Below are 14,927 nucleotides of genomic sequence, written 5' to 3'. Positions count from 1 at the left end.
CACAAAGTCTACCACTACTTTATTAGTGATGACTTTGAGAGTGACTGCCTCAAACCATTTTGTGAAGTAATCAATGGCAACCAATATGAATCTACGCCCATTTGAAGCTTTCGGCTCGATTGGCCCAATGATATCCATACCCCAGATAACGAACGGCCACGGTGCTAACATTGGATGCAGTTCTATAGGTGGTGCATAAATCAGGTCACCGTGTACTTGTCACTGATGACATTTCCAAACAAAACTGAAGCAATCTCTTTCCATAGTCATCCAGTAATAGCCTGCTCGAAGGATTTTCTTTGCCAGGACATGTCCATTCATATGAGGTCCACACACTCCTGCGTGTACTTCATGCATGATTCTTCCGGCCTCTTGGGCTTCCACACATCTCAAAAGGTTCAGATCTGGAGTCCTTTTGCACAGAACTTCTCCGCTCAAGAAGAAGCCATCGGTGATCCTTCTAATGGTTCTCTTTTGATCTCCACTGGCTTGCTCGGGATATTCCTTTATTTTCAGAAACATCTTGATATCATGGTACCATGGCTGAGCACTTGGCTCCACCTCAACCATATTACAATAACCATGCCTTTCTCGGATTTAGATTTACAATGGGTCAATGTGGACATTGCCTGGATATGGTAACATCGAGGACAAGGTAGCGAGTGCATCGGCTAACTCATTATGAAACCAAGGGAATACCTGAACTCGACGGATTTGAAATGTTTGCTAAGATCTTCCACATGTTGCATGTATGGTATAAGTTTGACATCCCGAGTTTCCCATTATCCCTGAGCCTATCGGATGATCAGATCTGAATCTCCCATGATTAAAAATTCTTTCATATCTTGATCAATTGCCATATTCATGCCCATAATGTAGGCTTCATTCTCGGCAGTGTTGTTTGTGTAGAAGAACTAAAGCCGGGTTTTGGCTGGATAATGCTCACCAGTGGGTGAGATCAAGATTGCCCCAATCCCAACACCTTTTGCGTTTACAGCTCCATCGAAGACCATTTTCCAAGCATTGGTGTCTTCCAATATTGTCTCAATTGAATTCACTTCCTCGTCCGGAAAGTAAGTGTTCAGAGGCTGATATTCATCATCAACAGGGTTTTCAGCTAGGGGATCTGCTAGAGCTTGAGCTTTCATTGCCGGGCAGTGACATAGACTATGTCAAACTCAGTGAGCAGGATCTGCCATTTTTCCAACCTCCCGGTGTGCATCGGCTTCTGGAATATGTAGTTTAAAGGATCCAACCTGGTGATGAGCTAAGTGGTGTAGGCCGACAGGTAATGCCTAAGCTTCTGAGCGATCCAAGTTAGGGCAAAGCAAGTTCTTTCCAATAGGGTATATTTGGCTTCATAACTTGTGAACTTTTTGCTCAAATAGTAGATTGCCTGCTCTTTCTTCCCGGTCACATCGTGTTGCCTGAGGACACAACCGAAGGAATTCTCCAAGACTGTCAGGTATAATAACAAAGGCCTCCCCGGTTCGGGTGGGACCAAGACTGGCGGGTTTGACAGATATTCTTTGATTTTGTCAAAGGCTTCTTGACACTCATCTGTCCATTTAATCGCTGCATCTTTCATCAACAGCTTGAATATGGGCTTACATGTTGAAGTCAACTGAGCAATGAACCGGTTGATGTAGTTCAACCTTCCCAGCAGGCTCATAACCGCTTTCTTGATTCTTTGAGGAGGCAAATCCTGAATAGACTTTATCTTTGTTGGATCTAGCTCAATGCCCCTCTAACTGATTATAAATCCCAAGAGTTTGCCAGACGGAACCCCAAATGCACATTTAGCCGGATTTAGCTTCGAGTCATACTTACGCAACCACTCAAAGAACTTTCTGAGGTCCCGAACATGGTCGTCCTATGTTCTGGATTTGATGATCACATCGTCCACATACACCTTGATTTCTTGGTGCATCATGTCGTGAATGATGACAGTCATGGCCCTCATATAGTTTCCCTGACGTTCTTCAAACCAAAAGGCATGACCCTGTAACAATAGGTGCCCTAGGGTGTGGTGAAAGCTGTCTTTTCCACATAGGCTTCATCCATCAAGACCTGATGATATCCAGCATAACAATCCACGAAAGATTGTATCTCATGTTTGGCACAGTTGTCAACAAGGATGTGGATGTTCAACAAAGGGAAGTTGTCTTTGGGACTTGCTTTGTTCAGATCTCGATAGTCAACACATACCCGAGTTTTCCCATCTTTCTTTGGCACGGGAACCACATTAGCCAACCATGTGGTGTATCAGACCACTCGGATCACCCCCCCCCTTCAACTGTTTTGTGACCTCTTCTTTGATCTTGTCACTGATATCATTTTTGAACGTTCTCTATTTTTGCTAGACAGGGGGATAATCAGGGTAAGTCGGCAACTTATGGTCCACCAAATTAACACTTAGTCCTGGCATATCATCGTATGACCAAGCAAACACATCTTTGAATTCGAACAAAAGTTGGATTAGTGCATCTCTAGTTCTTTCATTTGTGTGAATGCTTGTCATGGTTTCTTGGACCTCTTCTTCACTACCTAAATTTACTGGCTTGGTTTCATTTAGATTTGGCTTAGGCTTATTCTCAAATTGTTCCAATTCTCGATTTATTTCACTAAAAGCCTTTTCTTCATCATATTCCGGTTCCTGATTCATTATTTCACAATTAGACAGCGTGTGAGGATTTGGGCATGAAGTTCATAAGCATGTCATGTTATTTAAAGCCGCATTATTAGAACTAAAAGAAGAAATAAGAAAAAGTAACAAAAATCAGAAAGAATAACGAGAGAGATTCATGAATGATGAAATATTGATTTCATTTCATTGAATTTTGAAGATAACAGGGTTTACATTGGAATTTAATGACACCAAACTAACGAAAACATCTGAGTTACACCCTGGAATAACTCGTGATGTAGAAAAGGTGGAAAGACCGGACTACCGGGATTCCTGCCTGACTAGGAACAGAGTAGCATTCCAGTTTTGCAACATAGCAATGGGCCCCATATACAGCACCTCAGTGGTGCTCGAGCCTTCTCCAGACTGGACTATGTGGGTTTCATACAACATCTGCCTCATAACTCCACATATTTCTTCAATTTCTTCCGTCGTGAAGGCCTCATCTTCCTCTTCTGTGTACATGGGTTTGCCGAATGTTTCAAACATATGCGGGATTGGCTGAGGCAAGACCCAACCATTGTTCTTTCGCTAATTTGCCCTTGTTTCATCAGCTGGTGTGGCTTGAAAACCCACACCAAAGAACTTCTCGCTAGTAGCCAAAGTGATGGGTTCTATGATACCTTGTAATGATGTCCCGAGCCCCTTCCTGGGATTATAACCATGCCTGATAATTTCCTTGGCAACCATAATTGACGCATTTGAGAGAAAGGGTTGAGGACACGGGTTTCCTTCTTCACATTGGTCTGCGACCACAACCTTGAAAGCTTGATAGACTATATGTTCACTACCTTCCCTAGCTTCGAGACATAGGACTGACGGGTCCCGATAAATTGCTTGCTCGTCCTCTCCGTCGACTACGATCTCCTAATCTTCATATTCAAACTTTACCATCTGGTGGAGAGTGGAAGGTACGCCCCCACCGCATGAATCCAAGGCCTTCCCAAGAGGAAATTATAAGAAGTGTCCATGTCTAGGACCTGAAATGTCACCTCGAAATCCACAGGACCGATAGTCCAAATCAAATCGATCTCGCCTATGGTGTCTCTTTTGATGCCATCAAAGGTACACACACAAACATTGTTAGGCCTGATTCTCTCAGTCCCAATCTCCATTCTTTGCAAAGTTGAGAGAGGACAGATATCAACTCTGGATCCGCCATCCACCATAACTCTTTTCACATAGTACCCATCATATTTAACTGTCAAATGAAGGGCTTTGTTGTGGGAGGCCCCTTCCGGGGGCAAATCATTCTTGCTAAATGAGATCTGGTTGGTTGCGAAGAATTTTTCCGCCATTCTTTCTAGTTGTTCAACCGTGGTTTCAATCGGATCATAAGCTTCATTGAGGATTTTTATCAACACATTCTGATGCTCGGTTAAGCTGACCAGTGGAGACAAGAGTGAGACTTGTGAAGGAGACTCCCGGAGTTGGTCTATTACCTCATAGGCCGAAGTTTTCATTTTACGGAAGAATTCTTCAGCCTCCTCAGCACTGACGGGCTTCTTGAGTGGGAAACTCTTCTTCTTGGCTTTGTTCAAATCCTCCAAGTTAAGGTATTTCTCAGCTAGGTTAGTTTCATTTTCTTCTCTTAGGACCTCTTTTACCTTGTAGGTTACTACCGCCTTGTTATAATTCCATGGGACGGTAGTAGGGTCTGTCATGGGCTTTTGTGGTGCGCGGTCAATAACCATGGGCTCATTCAGCCTTGGTGAAATTACTGGCCCCCATACCACATAGGCCCCTTTAGGCATGTACATATTAGGTCCCTTTTTCAGGTCGAACCTTTTTGGAGGGCTTAATGTCATTTGCTTTATCCTGTGACCCCGGGGAACATAAAGAATGGCATCTTTTGGGCGTACTGCCCCAGTTTTGGTTTCCACTGTCTTTTTTGCACTTTGAGGGGTGGGTTTACTTTTCCTCTCCCCCTTATTTTGCTTCGTGGCAACCTTTGGCTTCTTTTCCACATCCGCTATGGCAATGATGGCTTTTAGTGCTGGGTCAAACTCTTTATCATCACAAATCATCCCAATGACTGGCCCGTTGTTGTGAGTTGACGATGGGTTGTTGGTCACATTGGGGATCTCTTCATCTCTCAGTACTACCCTCTTTTGTTCTATCTAGTTCTAAATTGCTATTTTGAGAGTCCAACAGTCTTCTGTGTCATGCCCTTCCACCCCAGAATGATAGGCACATCGGGTACTGAGTCGGTAGGAATGTGACTCTGGGTTTTGTCTATTCGGGGGTAAGGGTTGTAGCAAACCCATTTGGACTAGTTTAGGGAAAAGGCTAGAATATGACTCACCAATAGGAGTGAAGTTTATTCTCCTGGGTGGCTCCTGAGCACGGGCATTGTAGGGGAAGTTATTTTGTGGAGGTCGGGGATTACACTAAGCTTGGCGGGGAGGGTTATTTCTAGGAGGTGGAGCTCTATTTTGGTTAAACTATTATTGTGGCTGAGTGTATGGTTGGGCGTTCATCACCGCATAAGGTTGGGGGGCCATAGCATAAGCCACATCTTGGTGGGGATAATAATGTTGCGGGGTGCTTGGAGAGAAGTAACTCCTGGGCGGACAGGGGTTTCTCGGACCTGAAGCTTTGTTTGCCACTTCTTCCTTCTTCTTTCTTTTCAGTACACCTCCGGACCCGCTCTAAATTGCTTGGGACATAGCTCTTATGGTAGATTGGTTCAATATGTGCCCTGTTTTCAAACCATTCTCGATCATCTCACCAATCTTGATGGCCTCAGCAAACGGTTTCCCCATTGCAGACATCATATTCTGAAAGTAGTCAACCTCTTGGGCTTGTAGAAAAACACTGACCATTTCCGTTTCATCCATCGGGGGCTTGACCCTGGCCGCTTGTTCGCGCCATTTAACAGCATATTCTTGGAAACTTTCCGATGACTTCTTCTTGAGATTCGATAGAGAATTCCTGTCGGGAGCTATGTCTATGTTATACTACAACTGCCTAACAAAATCTCGAGCCAGATCATCAAAAATGTGCCAACAAGATATGTCCTGATCCATGTACCACTCAGATGTAATGCCAACTAGACTCTCTCCGAAATAAGCCATTAGGAGCTCTTCTTTTCCGCTTGCCCCTCTTAATTGATTGCAATATCTCTTAAGGTGGGATATGGGATCCCCGTGCCCGTAATACTTTTCGAACTTTGGGGTCTTGAAACACAGGGGAAAATGCATATGTGGGAACATACATAGATCAGCGTAGGATACGCTCTTTTGTCCGCTAAAGCCTTCTATATACTTAAGGCTCTATTCCATGCTCCTCATTTTCCGAGTGATTTCCTCCTACTCGAGATTCTTTATAGCCTTCTCATGTCCCGCGGTAAACTCATACCGGGGTTGTTGAGGGTAAGAATTGGTGGTGAAATGGGTAGATTATGGTGGAAAAGATGGTACTTGTAAAGTGAAAGATGACAGATCAAAGCTTGGCCTGGGCATAGCTAGCTGTACCGTGACCGAGGTTGGTGGTGCGGTAAATGTATTGGAGGACACTCCCGAAACTACCTAGGGGCGAACCTCAGAAGGTGTTCCGGCGAAGTGAGCTGAAATGGTAGGGTACCCAAGTGATATTTGGGTATCTTATTGGGACATTGGAGTTTCCACCTACTATGGGAAGTAACTCGAGGAAACCAGGTATGACACTTGGCGGCTCTCTAACATTGGACTAGGCATTCCACATTTTTAGCAAGCGGATGCGCAATGCCCTGTTCTCTTCCACAGCCGCTGACTCTGAGGTTGGGATAATCGACAGCGTGCTATCCTATGGGATGGGAATTGTTGGTGGATGACCTTCTGATGACATTTTTACACTGCCCTTGGATCTTGTAAAGTATGGGTATGAAGCCAGGTTACCACAAACTAACCACCTTAAAAATAGAACCTATACTCAATAGTAGACAACAAACCGGTTAGTTTGAAGCAATTAACACATAGGAAATCGCACAGTAGGGGTGTGATGCACCTATACAGTTAAATGTGTTCCTACATGTTTTGCAACGATTGCATGTCTCATCCCAGCTTTTATTTATCTCCCCGATCTTCTCTCTTGCTCTCTTTTGCACTCTCATTTTCTCTCTGGTTCTCATTCTCTTTTCATTGTTTCTCTCTTTTCTTTTGCTTTTTCTTTTGGCTTTCTCTTTTCCATATTTTTTCTTTTATTTGAGTTATTTACAAAAATCATGATCGGATCCAATGAGGTTTGCCTACGTATCACGACGTCGCGTAAATCAAATCGTCACGTAGTTTAAGGAATAAATGCATTAAATAAATAAACATAATTTTGGTTAAAAAAAACTCCTAATCTTTTCTATTACAAATGACTACATCATATTTTTTATGAATTGAAAAAAAATAAAAAAGAAAATGATAGACTCGAAACAGACTCTAAAACTGGAAATTAAAATACAGACTCCATACGAAAATCAAGAATACATAAGTGCTTCTACTCTAGGGGCCCGTGGGACATCAGTCGGTCTCGCCACGGGCCATGTGCAAGATCCCCTTGGAGACGCTCTGGGTCACTCATTATTTGTCGAACAAAGGTTATTACTGCGGCGAAGAAGGTGGTTCTAGTCATGTCTTCACATTTATGGCATTTCATGATGATGTAGTCAGCAATTGCTCTAACCCTTTCCCTAATGATACCCTTTTCTTGGAGCAAACGCCCGATTTGCTGGGACCTATCTTCTAGTACTTGGGCGTCATGATGGTTTTGACCTTGCAGCTGTTGCATATCTTCCTCAAGCCTGGACATTAATGCATATCAATGTTTCTTTTCTGCTTTAAAGTTTTTATCTTGTTTGGCCATCTCATTTTCGAGGGTAGTTAGCCTTTTCTTCATATTTGTGACTGTTCCCTCATATTTCTTTTTCAACTGCCGTACAAACTCTACCCGTCCCTCTACGTTCTTTGTCAACTATGCCCGGGCTCTTGCCTGATTACCCTTGGATTTTTTCAAGTGATCCTAGTACTCAGATATTTTCCTTCTAAGACCATTTATGAGCCATTCATTTGTTCGGCTCCTTTCCTGATTCTCAGTAGCTATCTTCATTTTTTGGATCTTGGCTCAAAGGGCTTTGTTTTCTTAAGCCAGCTTCTTCTTTTCCCCTTCATCAGCAGCAGCTTGTACACTATTGTCAAATTTAAGATCTCGAATCTGCCCCTCCAATTTGCTTATTTTGGCTTTGTGGCTTGTCTATTTTGCCAACCAATCCCATTGCTCCCGTGAATCATCAATGAATTATTGGACGTGGGTCTTTTAGCAGGTCGTTCGGACTCCTGATGGACTTGAAACCTTTTACCAAACTAAGTCATGTAATTAGGCTCTAGCCTTTAGATAGATCCCTACCTAAGTCTTTGGCTCTAGAAATCTACATTGATTCCAAATATGACAAACTTTTCCTTCTGGGAACACAGCTTTTGGACCTAATTCAATGACTTATCGGCTCAGATCTTCATGACGTGGGATAGTTTGGTACCTGCCTAGTTGGCGCAGCACCCTATGTGGAGCATATGTCTTAATGCTCCGGAGACCCATTAAGAGAAGATAGCACACCTCGGTTGACATGTAAATGACTTCAGTGACCGGGAGCCAACCGAATGTCCACTCAATCTTATTTGAAGTTAAGGAACTCAAATGTGCAAACCAGGCCTCTGTTCCTTCTGGAAATTCATAACCCACCATCAGGTTTTCATGTTTTTCAATGCAGCTTAGACCAGTCATACCATAGTTCATGTACCCCATACGGTGGCAAAGATGTTCTTGCTTCCAAAGTTGTAGAAGCATATTACAGCCCTCAAAAAAATTTCCCCCTTCTCGGCAAATAGTTAGAACTCGATAAATCTCTGCTAAGATCATTGGAACAAGGGTGCCATTAGGTTTTTTTGTCATGACATCGGCCATTCCCACAAGGCCCAATTCTATATTTCCATCCTTTTTTGGCAAATTAAAACACCCAGGAATGCCACTATAAAAGACAATCCGCTATGTTCTTCCCATTTATCTTTGTTTCCTGAATGAGTTAGACCAGTATCTAGAGCCTCAAAACCGTGGGGATTGCTATAACGCCGGTACAAGAAGTAAAATGTGCAAAATCCCTCGAATAGATTTCCATCTTGAACCTCCCGACTGATGCTCAGAAGGTCCAAAAACTTATGAAGAGTCACTGTTCTTGGTGCCACTGGGTACCGACTTTTGAGATTCCCACTAACACCGGCATAGCCCGCTATTTCCTCAAGCATGGGGGTTAGCTCAAAATGAGAAAAGTGGAACACATTATCCCTCGGGTCCCAAAAAGGTATCAACACCTCAATTACATCCAACCTCGGTTTGATATTCAAAAGACCAACAAGGCCGCCCAAAACTTTTACCACAGTATCTCTGTTGACTTTTTCTAAGTCGTTCCACCATATATGGAGTTCTAATAAGATTTCTTCAAGGACCATGAACGATTCATTTTCAAGTGTGCTCATCCTACACATTTATTAGAGTGATTAGTTAAAAGATCATGATTTATTTTGACTCAAGAGAAAGCTATCAGTTTTCAAAAAATTTCATTTCAAAATGAAAGACGCCTTTGCAAATATGGCCCTTCAGCACCTCAAGAAAGAAGATTTTAGAGTTGTGTTTGCTAATTGGCCAAAATTTGAAAAAGGACCCATAGGTGGCTGTTCTTGCAAAAATAGTCTTTCGGTGCCCTTTTGGGAACATTTTGGCTATTTAGACAAGAACGGCATCACCTAACTTATTTATGACAAAACAAAAAAAAATCTTTTTGGGTTATTTTTGCAAAAATGGAGTTGTACCCGGTGAGGGTTGCCTACGTATCCCACATCCGATGAGAATTAAACTTGCGTAGTTCGAGCAGTTTTGACATAATAGGAACAATACGAAATATTTTAAACAATTTTCTTCTCTCAAAATTTCGGCAGAGTTTCAGTACTTTTTGGACGCCGATTTTTCAAAGACAGGTAATTATCTCTCTCATACCTCAATTTGACTTTTTTTCAATTTTTCTCCCTTATTCTAGAAGTCGGCCAATATGCAATCCAAAGCAAATAAATGTACAAGTAGCAAATAAAATGCATCAGGATAGTTTTTGATTTCGGGTGCACGTGTCCTAGACGGACCCAACCCCTGTGTTGAGTCTCCAAAGTCAAATGCACGTGATGCAAACAAGCATTCCTACTAGGAATCTAGCATGAGGCTTTGTTATACTAGGTTTAAAACCCTGGGTGTATTGTTCTAGACCTGGCTTACCCGAGCGGACAACTCGAGCCGTGGGGGGCAGCGTACCAGGAATACAGAAGCTTCGCTGGCTTTGCAACTTGTCCGAACCTCGTTCTAAAATTGGGATATGACTCTAACAAAAGAAGTTACACGAAGTGCACACTTCCCAGATGATTTAGAAGACTCAAAGAGAAAAGGGTTTCGTAACAGTTTTATATACAATCAACCAATATCAAAGCGGTAAAAAGTGGCACTTAGCACATTAGGTCAAACATGTAAAACTCAGATAATAAATAAAGCCAACTATAATAGTTATTCTAAAATCGAATTCTAAACCCTAAACCAGAAGTTCTGGGTTCTTATCCCCAGCAGAGTCGCCAGAGCTATCACACCTCCTTTTTACCACACGAAAGGGTATAAGGGAGATATTTTCAATTTAAGTGACATTATTCGAAATCAGATTATTTATTTTATCAGAGTCGTCACTTGGAATAGTTTATTTGGTGTCCCAAGTCACCGTTTTAATTTAGAATCCCAAATCGAGAAAATCGACTTTATTTTAAAATCTGCGAACCAAAAATTCTAAGTAAGGAATTCTGTTAACCCGGGAGAAGGTGTTAGGCATTCCCGGGTTTCGTGATTCTAGCACGGTCGCTTAAACTGTTAAAATTGGCCTATTATCTTATTAACTACGTGTTTTAAATCCTATTGTTCATTTTATCTTTTGTAATCGCTTTAATTATTTTAAAAACCGCTTTTAGGAAGATTCAATGCTATTTAAAACTTTCTCAAGCCACGCTACATGAAATGCACCCGCGGCTCGCGACACGTTCTATTTAACATTGTTGAGAATTGGGTCACATGAAATGTACACCTGGATTTAGTAATTAAATATCACAATTACGTCATGGGAATCGTACCCGTAGCTATGATGAATTATTTAAAGAGCGCGTAAAGAAACTACGAAGGTTCAAAATTAATAACGACATTTGTGAGGGCCATGGAGAGTTTAATTGATGGCACACCTCAATTTCTACAAGGAATAACTCTTGAATTAATTTCCACAGGGCCATGGGTTAAGGGATTCTATGGCACACCTCAATTTGATTTTAACTAAAGGAGATTGTTTAAATAAGGCTAAGATCCTAATTGAAGCCAAAACTAGAATTTCCTTAACTTAAAGTCAGGGCCTTTTGAATTATCTAGGGCAGTTATTTTGGGATAGCGAGAGTCCATTGAACAAATCAGCTTTAATGGTTGGAATTGTGCTCACCAAATTGGCCCAGAAGTCGAAATACTTCAGGATATCACACTGAGTCTTAATCAAGTGGCCCAAATTAGGCTTAAATTTAGGCGGGCCCAGTTGCTATGCGTTTTCTTGCTGGTCCTATCTACCCTTTCATTTTGGCATACACATTAGTCGCAAAGGCTATAAACAAATTCATTCATGAATGGAAAAATCAAAATACAAGGCTAGTTTGAAAATTAATTAAACTATACTGATTTGCAAGATACCAGATATACATTTATAATTTGCGAAGGAAAAGCATTTAAAACTTGGTCAAGATGTTGGGTCCAAACTGCCCAGGCCCAATGGCCTATGCCCAAACTTGCTCGAATGAACCCCAAACTTGGGCCTGGTTGCAAGTCTAACCCAATTTGCCACCATAATATACGTTCATAAAAAAAACAAAGGGTCCAACTGTGTGACCCAATACTAACCAAACCAAAGAAAAAAACTGAATTTAATGAGTTATAACAATCCATTTACACTGCTGAAAGTCCTGAATGTACAAAGTATCATTTTAACAGTTTATCATACTACTATCTAAAAGAATACTAAAAAATGATCAAAATAAACTTTTTTCATTCTAATTTCTGGTTTTTCATCTGCCTTTAGGTCCTCCCATCCAACAAGCTGACTTGCAAGAAAACAGTTATGGAGCTGTCACATGTCCACATTTTAAACTTCAACCTTGAGATTATTAGGCCTTATGGCCACTCACATACTAAAACAAAGGTAACAATATCGCTATTAGTACATATAGAAATCCATGAATCAGTGTAACTTTGACTTAACTAAAAGAACAATTAAAAGAGGTTGATTCAGTATGTTTAAACCATTCCAGAACTCACTTCACATAAAAAACATAGCTAAGTAAAATGCTCAAGCATGGTAGTGAGGTGATAACTGAACATATTTGAAAGAATCATGGTCATAAAGATCAAATAAGCTGGAAATAAAAAGGGACACGTAACAAACAAAGCTTTTCATTCAGCTAGCCAGAAAAAAGATTACAAAATGCTAAATGAACCCAAGTCAAGCAAGTGAATCCAAAATGTGTACCTTTTATCAGCAAAAATTAGACAATAAAAGCAAATAGCTTTCTAAAAACTGGTTGGAACAACAACAGAATACAGCAACAATAAACCCCAAAAATAAACCAAGAATTCAAATCCAAATCAAAACCAGCTTGAAACCAGGAAATCTAGCTAAAGGATCTAAGAAGATCTTCTATTTCAAACCATGTTTTCAATCTTGTAAAAAATCAGAAATGAGAAGGTTTTGAAGTTTTTCCAAGATTTCTGGAATCTGAACTATTCAGAAAGAAAATAGAACTTTGGTGCAGTAAAAATGATGCTGATGATTGCTAATGATTGTGTGTAAAAAAATCAGAATGAGAGAACCTACATATATAGGCTGCCTAGGGAGGTATCTTTTTGGGCATATTTCTTATCCTATAGCAAAATAGTACTGTCCTTTTTTCAGCCCTTGGTACAGCTGTCCCATATTTCAGCATCTTTTTATAACAGCCAGGACAACTGTACCTTTCTAGAAAGTTTTTGATTTTTTAGCCTAAATAAAAATCCAAATTTACCCTTTCAACTACCACTTATTTCAGCTTTATCCTAAACTTTTAGGTTCAATTGAGTCCCTACAGTTTCTATGTGTGGGCAAATCAGAACAAACAAGGGCAGGCCTAGAAAGGATTGGCATTTTTGGATAAAATCCCTAAAAGGATCAAATGTATGCAATCTTAAACCGACAGGCGGAAATGCTTAATTAATCAAACCTAAACTAGAACTGAAGCTAACAAGTAATGCATTTAGATAGTAATCAAACAAAATCAGAGATGCAATTGCAAAGAAACAACTAGAATTAAAATCATATCAATTTGCAAGACTTAAACAATTGAAACAATAAAACCTAAATACTTATTAATTCTCCTAGAATAAGCCAATGGATAGTTGAGGAAAACAGAACAATTAATTGAAATGCTAAATCTTAGAGATAAAACCTAGGCTAACTGAAATCGAACAATTGGAAACATGTTTTTTTCTCTTTTTTTTTCTAACAAACAAAACAAATATCAAACAAAGCTAACGATTTGTGAATTAAAAGAAAATGGGTCAAAAATAACCTAACTGAAACATGCAGTCATAAATAATTAATTATGCAGAAAAGAACAAAAATAAAACCAAACAATCAAAAGAAAAGAAAGAGATTTACCGGAATTTATTTCAAAACTGAATCAATTTATGAACTCGTCCAAACTCTTCGAAGCGTAAATGAACTTTAAATACCATTAATTGACTGTTCTTAATAGGAACAGTCGACTAATGGAGATTTTAGGTTCATTTGACCAGATATGGGCCAAGAAACGGGGGAAGAAAAAAATTAGGCTTTTGAGTTTTAGATCTAAAATTAGGGCGATTCTGGGCTTGTTCGAAAGGAAATATGGGGATATTTTGGGAAAGAAGGTGAAGGTGATTATATGGTGTGAATTTGGTGGAGTTTATAACAGTTAGGGTTTTGGCCATGATTTTCGATTTAAGATTCGAAGATCTAGGCTGGGATTCAAGGGAGGAGGGTTGGAAATTTGGATAGAGAAATTTATGGGGATTTCATGTGACAACCCGGCCAGTCGTTTCATGATTTACCACTCCGTTTTTCCATTTCTGCTTCCTTATGCTTTGTTATCCTTGTTTTGTGGTATCGGGTTGGTCGGATCAAATCCGGATTGATTTTGGTAAGGTCTGAGACACTTAGTCTCTTTTAAGAAAGCTTAAGTCGGAAAAATCAACCTGATATTGACTTATGTGTTATAGCACTCGAAAGTGAATTCCGAGGGTTCGGCTAGCTTCGGGAGGTGATTTGTGACTTAGGTACGTGATCAGAATGATTTTTGGAGGTTCGGAGTAGGTTTAGGCTTGAATTGGCAAAGTTGATATTTTGGCGATGTCCGGTTGGTAGGTGAGATTTTGATATAGGGGTCGGAATGGAATTCCGAAAGTTGCAGTAGTTCTGAGGGTGAATATTGTGGAAAGTAGGGCTTGGAAACTTAGACCTTTAATTGAGGATTTGAAGGACCGTTTGGGTCGGATTTAAGAACTATTGATATGTATGAACTCGTGGGGAAATAAGGAATCTATTGATGTAAAAATTATTGTATTTCGAGATGTGGGCCCGGGGGTCGGGTTTTGGTAATTTCAAGATTTGTGCCGTATTTTGATTATTTTCACTTGGCCTTCGTTCTCTTAGCATATTTTGACGTCCTCCTTCTGATTTTGGATGGATTCGATGCGAGTGGAGGCCGATTCGAGGGGCAAAGGCATCGCAAGTTAGAGCTTTGACCTGTTCGAGGTGAGTAATGATTGTAAATGATGTCCTGAGTGTTTGAAACCCCGGATTTCACATCGTAGTGCTATATTAAGGTGACACATACGCTTGATGACGAACGTGGGGTTGTGCACTGTTGCGGATTGTGACTTAGTCCGTCCCGAATGACTATTTTACCGCATGTTTGACTGAAATCTATTTGCTATCATCATGATTTGGGCGGAATGCCATATTTGGGCCTTGTGTCAACTACTTGAACCCTTCGGGGATTTTTACTTGTATTTCCTCACTGTTTTAACTTTATACTTGAACTCAGTCATGGTATATTTCACTATTTTTGTACCACCCATGTTTACCATGTTTTAC

The 14,927-nt window shown here is 40.5% G+C and overlaps 1 protein-coding gene across 1 annotated transcript; it reads right to left on the bottom strand.

Annotated features, from left to right (window-relative positions):
• Positions 1–219: 219 nt before the first annotated feature.
• LOC138875674 (uncharacterized) lies at positions 220–570 on the bottom strand. Its single transcript, XM_070154530.1, has one exon. The coding sequence runs from the start codon at positions 568–570 to the stop codon at positions 220–222; it is 351 nt and encodes a 116-aa protein (XP_070010631.1).
• Between the last annotated feature and the right edge of the window lie 14,357 nt (positions 571–14,927).

The sequence above is a fragment of the Nicotiana sylvestris genome, chromosome 8, assembly GCF_000393655.2.
Source record: "Nicotiana sylvestris chromosome 8, ASM39365v2, whole genome shotgun sequence".
Lineage (NCBI taxonomy): Eukaryota > Viridiplantae > Streptophyta > Magnoliopsida > Solanales > Solanaceae > Nicotiana > Nicotiana sylvestris.
This window is presented reverse-complemented; position numbering and strand designations above follow the sequence as displayed.

Coding starts and splice junctions, on each gene's coding strand:
- LOC138875674 (XM_070154530.1), bottom strand. CDS start 570: ATGGTTGAGGTGGAGCCAAGTGCTCAGCCATGGTACCATGATATCAAG.